Here is an 11008-nt window from a genome sequence, read left to right as displayed (position 1 = left end):
AAATGCACGTATACAATGCAGAGTATACTACATAAAAACACACTACAGGCGCATGTTTGTTGGATATAATTTGTAGCAGAAACAATTTCACTAACTAAAAAATATATAAAGTGAGAATTTAAGAAAATGGGGTAATGTTTATGCCAAACAAAAAAGAAACTCCGACAGATTATTGGTGACTTCAAGACAATCTTTACTAAATAAGCATTCTTAATGACAGACATCACATCTTTAAAGCAGCATATTTTATAAGTTCTTCATACCCTCGTCTTCCGGAGCAGAGGACTTTTCAGTCCACTTTGGGCCAGAGGTGAACATTTTCACCAGCCACTCAACGTTCCTCCTGGAGTACGTCGTTCTGAAGACCAGCCAGTAGATACAGGAGCTGGGTATGCAACCGTCCAAAGGGAGCACAGTTTCCTGTAGTGGGCGGGTCTTCGAGCCTGCAGTACTGGGGAGGTTCTGGATGTTCTGCTTATGTACAAAATCACACAGTATGAAAGATAAGGTAATCCTGCGCTTTTGGGAGATTCTATGTGGACACTGCCAAACCCAGAAGCCGTCACTTTAGAAAACTGACAGTTGTCTTTGCATCGAGGTAGGTAACTAGAACATGTATTAATTTGCAGTGAAATTGGAATTAAAAATGCAGGCACTATATTTTTCTAGAACGATTCAAACAAGTGTCAGTATTATGTAAACTAGTAACTCAGTATGTTGTTTTGAAGACAGACACAAGTACGCAAATGTGTGTATGAATGTGGTCTGCCTGATGAATTGTTCGTCCTATAGGGCCCACGGTCTCCAGCGGTTCCACGATTAAGTTTAACACCAGGTATGATGGATACAAGAGTGCGGTGAGCCTTCTGTTGGGCTGACCAAAACGGCTCTTCAATTGCAAGAAATCCGGGAATTAGCCGCCTCCTGTTCGTCGCCAGTTGCGGTAACACCTGGAAATATGGGAAGGTGGTCGCGCGCCAGTAAAGTGTAATGTGGATTTTAGACGAGCGGAAGGAGAATTTTAATTTTGCGTGTGGAGAGCTTCATGAAAACGCTATGAGAAACCCACAGAGTGACTGATTGCAGCCGGACCAGTGATCGGTGACACACAGAAGACAACATGAAGGAAAAGTCTAAAAATGCGGCCCGGACTCGACGGGAAAAGGAAAATAGTGAATTTTATGAACTGGCCAAACTGTTGCCACTTCCCTCCGCTATCACCTCCCAGCTGGATAAAGCCTCAATCATACGACTGACAACAAGCTACCTGAAGATGAGAGTAGTGTTTCCTGAAGGTAAGATATCTGCGTCTAAATGCTAATGAAGAGTGAAGCCAATTAAAAATAACAACTAAAAAACAGTATTATATACAACGGAAATTGCAACAATCACGTTATATGTGTAATTGTACAATACAATGAAGCAAATAAGCTCCGTTAGAACAAATTTCCCTTTTATCTTGTTATAATTTCGACGGTTATCCCATTATTGCCTTATTTCTGTTTTTAGCCTTTTAGCAGTAATGGGCCAGTAGTAGGAATGATAAGTTAGTTAATATTTATTTGTTTATGAGCTGTTTTGCGTGTTTTTTATGTGCTCTTATTATTCTATATTTTTTTTATTATCGAAAATATATTTCAAGTAATTCTGTCATTTTTAAAAAAAAAACACTTTGTGTGCAGTAAGTCTGCCTATTCAAATAACTACCTGACACATTTTACAAAAGTAAATAATACAAAATAAACTCCACTATTTTATTCATTTATTTATTTATTTTAACTTTATTGTTGCCGTCTCTTTCATAAAATGTTATGTTGAAGCGTTGTTTTCGTGAAAATATCCAGGTGGATAAACATGGAGGAGATCGAGGCTTATGCCAGAATTTTAATCAGTGTGTTCTTTTCACACTAATCTTTGGTGGATTGATTTGGTTGATTCGGTTAGTACTCTTGAAATTATCTTTCCCTGGCGTTTCAGAAATAGAGGTGACAATCAGAGATAGAATGAAGTATTTTGCAGCCCTCTTATGAATTAGCAGGGTGGTAACATCGAAAATTACATATCTGCGGAAAAAATATTCTCCGCAGATCATCCTTGTTTGTGAGTGAATGGGGTCAGCAGCAGCGCAAGTCTCCTGTGTCTGTCCATGTGGGCAGCGTGCAGTGATGTGGTTTTTCATGTGGGCCCCTGGCGGCCCCTGCCAGCAGATTAGCTGTGATGAGACTCCATCCAGCGTGACTGCTGCAGAGCCGTAGATATTAGTATGATCTGCACGTCTGATCCCTCAACATATGGAGCTACTTGTAACAGTAAGGCAGATTGTGATGTAGGGAAGGTAGAATGAAAAAGAACCTGGAGAGTTTGTTACATCTAAGAGGTAGATAACTCTCTCTCTCTCTCTCTCTCTCTCTCTCTATATATATATATATATATATATATATATATATATACACACACACACACACAAAATAAAGTATTTTATGAAGTATTTCATAAACATACATTATCTTGCTACTGTACTTCTGCAGGATTCCACAAAATGTAACACGACATGGAAATATTTATTGAAGAATCTTATTAGATAGATAGATAGATAGATAGCTAGATAGATAGCTAGATAGATAGATAGATAGATAGATAGATAGATAGATAGATAGATAGATAGATAGATAGATAGATAGATAGATAGATAGATAGACAGATAAAACCTTTATTGACCTCGCAGCGGGGAAATTTAAAGTGTAACAGCAGCAAATAGAAGAACAGTTTGAATAAAAAAGAGCTGCACACAATGCACACAGTGCATAGATATATTTTCTCCTTCTAGAAGAAAAAAAAAGAATTATTTAGAGTTACAATCAGTTTGCCTTCAGTTAGGTTAGCTACGTTTGATGTTTTTAATGTTAAGATTCATATTTCTGACAGCATACAATGTTGCAGTGTTAGATATCCATATTTACAGCACATGTACGTTGCATAAGTAACCCCAAAAGCAGTCATATTATTCTGCTTCCAGAGACTGTCTGGCACAGTCACCTACAATCTGCATTTCTTGCATGACTGGAAGATTACTGGCTATCACACTGTGCTCCTTCACATGTGTGCAACACAAACATGCCTGCTAGCTGTAAATAATTTAACAGACAGTGTTGCTCATACAGGTTGCAGGCTTTTACTCCTCTATCCTCTCTGCTCCTTGTCTTCTCCCTCTTCTAGACCTCTGAACTCAGGTTTCTTGCCTATTTTTACTCAAAGGACTCCCACATACACAGAACCTGAAAGAATTCCATCTGTAAGCGCTTTTGCCTAAGTAGGGAGAAGAAAGACAGAAAGTGTTCCTAATTTTTGTTTTCTTTTTGTCTGTGACTCCAGGGGGTCACTTTTATTTATGGCACTCAGAGTGGCCAGTGTAGCATGACCTTTGACCTCCGTCATGTTATCCATCCTGGGTTAAATTACATAACAACAACACAACAATTACTATCTTAGTGAATTCTCCTCTCTGAAGCTTTGGAAGAGATTTCAACCAAAAGGAATTTTAAGTCACTTTTTAATAATATTTACTGTACATTTGCGAAATCACTTTTATTAATTTGGTTATTGTAATAAAATATATAATAATAGATAATTTGTAGGCTACAGTAACTTATGAGGATCAGAATGAATGGATACTGTCTTCTTACTTCCTCATCTTCCCGAAAATTTGTGGCGCTTTTTCTCCCTTCCTTGTGTGTGTGTGTGTGTGTGTGTGTGTGTGTGTGTGTGTGTGTGTGTGTGTGTGTGTGTGTGTGTGTGTGTGTGTGTGTGTGTGTGTACAGTCTTCGGATACTCCTGAATGAGCTATAAACTACTTGACTCGTTTTTACTGTGCAGTCTTTAAATTTTCCACATGGAGCTTTCCTTTTTTTTTTTTTATTTCCGACCGGCTGCTTGACTGACTTCGACTGTCGAAAAACTTATTGTGCCAGAAGTTAATTATCATTGTTTGTAGCCTACTGTTGTTCCTAAATTGTGTTAAACACAGCGGCGCTATTCTGTGGATTGGGGAAAGTGACAGGGTTAAAATATTGCGGCCGATTTGTTTTAGTGTGGTAGACTTTTAAATTGTGCAACACCAAATTGTTTCCCCTTTAACGGAGCATTTATACTCGTGATCGCTTCACAATTGTTCGAGTTATATGGTAATTATAAGGTAGTTAAATGTGTTTTGTTTAGTCAATTTTATACCTTACCAATAAATGTCTTGCGATTACATGTATTTTTTAATACTTCGTAATAATGTTTTATTATTTTTCAAATAAATATCTTCTTGTATTTAAGTCACCCCCAGTAGGACGCAAGTTACAGGTCAGACCCCTTAGCAAACTTGAGAAATTTAAAGAAATAAAAAATAAAACGAGGACAGGTTAGTTGCACAAACTTATATCTATGTTAATTTTTTTTTTTTTTTTTTCAAGAATTCGCTTTTGGATGAAGTGTTTGAAAGTTGGGTTTAACCTAAGGTGATAGTGCATTGTGTCACGAATAAACATGCCTTCAAAAAAAGTTAACAATAAAGTTTTGAACCACTGCTTTAATAATACAAAATGAGTCGTTTTTGCCGTCCCTCATCACGTCTTGTAGTTAACGAAATTAACACAAATATTGTGTCACCAGAAAAGCTTCACAATAAATGTGCGCGTTCCGTTTGTGTTGCAGGTGAACCACATATAACCATCAGATGAGCGCGGTATCAATACAGGTCTATACCAGACTGCAGCCATCAGCCAAACGCGGAACTGTTTCGCTCGTAACCACTATGATAATTAGCATGATGATATATATATATATATATATATATATATATATATATATATATATATATATATATATATATATATATATATATATATATATATATATATATATATAAATAACAGAACGACAGAACGACATTATAGTGAAGGTTTTGCCTCAGTGGACACCTTGTTGGTAAAAAAACACAGCGACACTTGTTGCCTTTCTCTACTGTCTGCTTTGTTTCAGTAGCTCCTTGTACCAAATTCCAACCGAGTCATTTTTAAGTATTTTTCAGACCCATTTTAACAGCAAAGCAGGCATCTTATAATAAAATGCGATCAAATTAATATTTATGAATCTTTTTATTTTTTTACTGAAGGCCTACTTGTGGATAAGACCAATCCCTCTGAGGACTAAATCCCTACAACCGTTTAAGAAGAGTCCAGAATTCCCTGTGCTGCAGTATTTTTACACCATATGTTTAACAGACATGCAGCTGCTGAATGGGTGTTGGTTGAAACGGAACGGTTCTTGATTAAATCAATGTTGGCACAGCGGTGTTTGTTGCTGCAATAAAGCGTGTAGAAGTTCTGTCTTTCTTTTATTTATCATTGATATGAAGTGGAAGTCGGAGTTTTTTTTCGCACTTTGGTATTTTGGGGGTAATTTGATTGTGTCATTTTATGCAACGCGAAGTCCATATTGGCCCCATATGAAGCAGGGAGGCGGCGGCGCGCTGTGATCGCTGCACGCCGCCTGTTTACTCTGCAGATCGGGATTTGCATTTCAATGGGCAGCGCTGCTGCACAGATTCCCGTTCGTTCTGGCCGCCGTGCCTCCGGGCCTGACATCATCTGAGGTGGTGTTTCTACTTCTGTTGTGTGGGATTTATGGAAGCATTTTCACGCCGCTATTTACAATGATTCGCGTTTGATGAAAGTCCGCAGCAGATTTTAACGTTTAGTTCATTTTTAGAGTTGTCGGCACTTTGTTTCAGTTTGCGCTGAGCTGATTTTACATTTGCGTTGGTCAGTGCTGAAGTTAAAGGAGATTTTACAGTCCCAGGTGTAAACTATAGGTTGTTAAATTTAAAAGGTAATTTCCCTCCGCAGATGCATTTGTAAGCATAAGCATGAGCAGTCTATGAAGTGAAGATTCCAATTAATTTATATATACAAATAGTTACTTGTGTGTAAAATTATCATTGTAGCAAAGCTTTTAACGACTTTATACTTGTTTAAAACGGGCTTTATACATTTTGCTTCATTTTCACGGTCGTTGTAAAGTAAGATGTTGCTTCTTGTAATTATATTTCTTTCTGCATGCGTTTAATAGGCCTCGGGGAATCCTGGGGTCATGTGACTCGAAACAATTCTCCAGATGGAGTCAGCCAGGAATTAGGCTCTCATCTCTTACAGGTACTTACCACTAAGTATTTACAGTATTTGAAAGCAACTGCATTTGGTCACATTAAAGTTAAAATTGACAAAAATTAATTATTCTACTGTTCACGTCTATGGGGAAAATGCAATCAAAGTTATTATTATTATTATTATTGTTATTGTTGCTGTTGTTCCACCAGACTATAGGTAAACTGTGTGTGTGGTTTAGCTGCTGCCATCTGCCTTCTGCTGCCATCATTCTGGGGCTTTAACAGTGAAATGAGCTGAACACATTCCTAGTCACGCACAGAGCCTCAGCTTGTCCTGCATCCCGTCTCACATCAGCAGTAATACAATGGAGCAGGCTGCAGGCCTTCAGGCTGGCTAGAGTGAAGTAGAGTTTGGCTAGTGCTGGTCAGACAAATGTTCCCATTGAAGCCAGATTTCACAATGATAGTGTAGGACTACTGGTTTAACACACAGGGCTTTGTGCTGACCCATGCCGGCGAAAGATGACCACAGATTTGAAGACAAGTGACTATACATTAAACAGAGGAAAAGCAGCTTTGGCAGTAAGCTGTTTGCTAAATAAGCACTAATTCTATTACAGGCTGAGATTATTGTCACTAATAATGTTCCTCATTATTATTATTATTATTATTATTATTATTATTATTATTATTATTATTATTATTATTATTATTATTATTATTATTATTATCTGCAGTTAATGTAAGGCTAATAATAGTATGTTCATCCCCTCATTTGCCAGGTAAACTGAGCCTTGCTAAATCAAATGAAGTAGATAAGTAATAAAAACATTTCACAATATAACATATGGCCTTCCTACATATTGCTATTTTATCAAATTACAATAACTCTCTCTGTAGAGTGTTGAATAAGGCACTATTGCATATTGTCCTTGTAAATGACTCAAAACAGTAATGTTGATTTCATTACCAGTAAAAATATTTTGTGTCCTTTTCTTGGTATCTAATATAAAAACATGTTTTTGTAATGTTTCTTTCAGACACTTGATGGCTTCATCTTTGTGGTTGCTCCAGATGGGAAAATAATGTACATATCAGAAACAGCATCAGTCCACTTGGGACTGTCACAGGTTGGTTTGACAATTAATTCAATTCAGTTCAATTTTATTTTATTTATATAGTGCCAATTACAATTCAGATTGTCTCAAGACACTTTACAGAACCCATATGCCTGAACCTAGTCTTAATGGGACCTCTGGGCCTGGTATGACACAGTTCTGAGCTACAATTTAATCTCAACAGGTGGAGTTGACGGGAAACAGCATTTATGAATACATCCACCCAGCAGATCATGATGAAATGACAGCCGTTCTCACGGCACACCAGCCTTACCACTCACACTTTGTTCAAGGTAATCAGTGGCCCAAGCATTTGTTTCCATTTGACATGGACTCACCAAGCAGCATGAATAACATGAGTTTTTGCATTTTTTTTCCTACAGAATATGAGATGGAGCGCTCCTTCTTTCTAAGAATGAAATGTGTCCTCGCTAAGAGAAACGCTGGTCTTACATGTGGAGGTTACAAGGTAGTATGACTGTGCTGCTAAATTGTTTTGAAAGCAGCTGTCTTCATTTATGATTTTTCTAGTAAATTGACAAATTCAAGGAATGAGCAGTGACATGTTCTCGTCGAAGCAAAGAGGCTGGAAACAATATATAATTTGTAATGTAACAAAGGAAAACTCAAAGGAATCCAAAGGAAATGCCTTATGGTATATTTTTAGTGTTTTAGATTTTATTTATGCATGACAAATGCTTTGACACACTTCATGCCAACACAGAAGCATCTCTCAAGTGTGCTTTTTAGGTTGGTCCTTTAAATTTATTTTAGGCGATCGTCTTAGATTTTGTACCTGTAAGGATAACAAGACTTAAATTAAGTGTCTAGCAGCTCTTACCAGCCATAGTGTTCATAACACAATACAGGTTGATGAAATTACAATGTGACTATTTTGTTATTTCAAATACTTTACCAATAGTAGTTAAAACATTGAGGATGATCAAAAACAAATGTCTCTAGGATCATAAAAATCTATGGAGTTCATCTGTTGCAAATATAAATCTGCTCAGCAAATTTCATGATAATCTGTCTATAAGATTACATGTAATCTTGTTTGCAAAGGTCAAATTTTGTCATGAAGGTGGTTTAAGGAAAAGGTTTGTAGAGTGTTCAAAGTGAAGAGGGAGTATTAATGTGACAAACAAATGACGTAGAAACTGGTTGAATTTCAATATTTTTCTATTAATAGTCAAATTTCTTGCCCATGGTAGCACATAAGATGAAAGACAATCCTTACGTTTTTTTTTTTTTTGTTTGTTTGTTTTGCTTTATTTTTGTTTTGGAGACTATCAATATCCATAGCTAATTATAGATCACTTTGTTTAGTATGTTGCCAAAGATCAAAGTGTTGGATGGACAAGAACAATGGACTGCAGCAGACTGACATGATTCTTGTTGTTGTAGTTGCCAAACAAACTTAGCTTAAGGTTAATTTATTTGTTTCTTTCAGAAACTGGTGCGCATACCTTTATTGTAATCCAGGTATGCATACATATTCAAAAATCATGTACAATATGTTTGGTTCTGTCTTGACTTCTGTCTTCCTTTTCCCAGATCACACAAACAAAAACCTGAATCAACTTCTTAGAAATATATATTACAAACTATATGGTGCTAAAAAAAAAAAAAAAAAAAAGCAGGCAAGGAAGAAAACAACAGAAACACACTTTACTTGACCATTATGTCAGTGTAATAATTTATTGATTATTAATCACAGCAAATCAGACTTTGAGCCAGCCTTCAAAAACTGTGTTGCTTCAGGTAATGGTAAGTTTCTATCCAGGAACAGGATAGAACAGGAACAACAGCTTGCGCAGCGGGTTCCGCTCAAGGTTTGCTCCTGTTTAAAAGGAGTTTTTTCTTGCCACTGTTGCCTTAGGGTTTGCTCTGGGGTTCAGGTCATTTGGGTTCTGTAAAGCATCTTGAAACACTCTGAATTGTAATTGGCTCTATATAAATAAAATTGAATTGAATTGAATTAATACTATGAGACATAATTCTACAACTCTGGAAAATTAATGCAGCTAATGATTTTGTCTTGCAATTGCAAGGTAAACAAGGCCTCTCTTTCTGACTGTTTGACTCTTAATAGGAGTAAAGGGCATCCATTGCATATATGGACTGATGTTTTTATTTTCTGTGTCCATCTCTTGGCTTAGGTTATCCACTGTAGTGGCTACCTGAAAATCCGTCAGTACAGCCTGGACATGTCTCCATTTGATGGCTGCTATCAGAACGTTGGGTTGGTGGCTGTTGGACACTCATTGCCGCCCAGCGCCGTCACTGAGATCAAATTACACAGCAATATGTTTATGTTCAGAGCCAGTCTGGACATGAAACTCATCTTCCTTGACTCACGGTACATTCTGCACCACTCAGTGTCCTCTGTCTGCCTACACACAGTGAAAATATACTTGTATGTATGTAGGTGTGAAAATATTGGCTTGTTAAAGATTTTGTATGTGGGTATGCACATATGAATATGAACAGTCTTAATGAAACCTGGAAATTGTATGTGTGTATTACTCATATTTATACATTCTCATTATGGTCTCTTGGTGACATAAAGACCCCATGTTGTAAGATTTTTATTTTTTTTTTATTTTTTTTAAAGTAAAGTGTGAAGCGGCTTGGTTTAAGGGAAGACTAAGGTTAGGGTTAGGTCAAGGTTACGGGTTACGGTTAGACAAGTAGTGTTTATGATTAAAGCATGTGTGTCTGTATGTATGTGTGTTGCTTAGGGTTGCAGAGCTGACAGGTTATGAGCCTCAGGATCTCATAGAGAAGACGCTCTATCATCATGTTCACAGCTGTGACTCCTTCCACCTACGCTGTGCTCATCACTTGTGTGAGTTAGGTTTGTTTTATCTTCCTACAAAATCTTTATACACACTTGCACACATGCACATACTGTTCCAGCATAGAGACAATAGAGTAGTGTAAATGTTTAATATTATTTCAGGTTATGTTAGGCCCTTCCATGTCATGTCATGCCAGTAATGACATTTTTCAAGCATCAAGAAATACTAATTTCAGAAATGTGTTAATACTTAATTTTTAATGTAGACCTTTGTAGAATATAATGCAGTAAATAAAATATATTCATTATAGTTTTCCAATTAGCTTGGATTTTTCCTCACAGTAATCACTTCCTGATATTTACTTCCTATCTTTTGGCCTTGTAGTGCTGGTGAAAGGTCAAGTCACCACGAAGTACTACCGGTTCTTGGCCAAGCAAGGTGGCTGGGTCTGGGTCCAGAGTTATGCAACCATTGTACACAACAGCCGCTCATCCAGACCTCACTGCATAGTCAGTGTCAACTATGTTCTCACGTGAGTGCCTGTCTTTACCCTTACATTAAGGTAATTACCTTAATTACATGAATGAAAGGAAATCCAAAGACTCATATTCATGATTATGTCTATGATTCTGTGAAACATAACCTGTTTGTTTTGTTGCATTTATTTATGCTATGAGATGCTGGAGACACTTTTAAATAAGACCTGGTGATATAGCAAACTCGTATGATGCATTTATGTGCATTATTTAAAATGTCTCCATTATTAAAATGTCTTTTTTGCAATATACAATGTATTTTCATTCTAAAAATGATGTAGGTGGAAGTTGACTACATTAGCTAGCTTGAAATATGGCAGTCCCAAAAATGATAAGATGAATACACTTGCACTCCATGTGTGCACACTGCAGTTAAGAGGTTATCATGAGTTGTCTTTC

General features: G+C 36.9%; 1 protein-coding gene across 2 annotated transcripts in view; it reads left to right on the top strand.

Annotated features, from left to right (window-relative positions):
* Positions 1 to 347: 347 nt before the first annotated feature.
* sim1a (SIM bHLH transcription factor 1a) overlaps positions 348 to 11008 on the top strand; it is a 36467-nt gene continuing 25806 nt past the window's right edge. Inside the window, exons 1-9 of one of the 2 annotated variants that reach the window (XM_035946540.2) lie at positions 348 to 598; positions 793 to 1295; positions 6115 to 6197; positions 7192 to 7281; positions 7454 to 7562; positions 7653 to 7738; positions 9432 to 9631; positions 10014 to 10129; positions 10458 to 10605. In XM_035946540.2, the coding sequence (XP_035802433.1) occupies positions 1121 to 1295; positions 6115 to 6197; positions 7192 to 7281; positions 7454 to 7562; positions 7653 to 7738; positions 9432 to 9631; positions 10014 to 10129; positions 10458 to 10605 (1007 nt within the window). In that variant the 5' untranslated portion in view covers positions 348 to 598; positions 793 to 1120. The remainder of the gene's footprint in view (positions 599 to 792; positions 1296 to 6114; positions 6198 to 7191; positions 7282 to 7453; positions 7563 to 7652; positions 7739 to 9431; positions 9632 to 10013; positions 10130 to 10457; positions 10606 to 11008) is intronic. The other variant, XM_023266527.3, reaches the window with a different exon arrangement.

This window comes from Amphiprion ocellaris, chromosome 9 (assembly GCF_022539595.1).
Source record: "Amphiprion ocellaris isolate individual 3 ecotype Okinawa chromosome 9, ASM2253959v1, whole genome shotgun sequence".
Classification (NCBI taxonomy): Eukaryota; Metazoa; Chordata; class Actinopteri; family Pomacentridae; genus Amphiprion; species Amphiprion ocellaris.
Note: the sequence above shows the minus strand (reverse complement) of the source record. Positions and strands in the feature narration are given on the sequence as shown.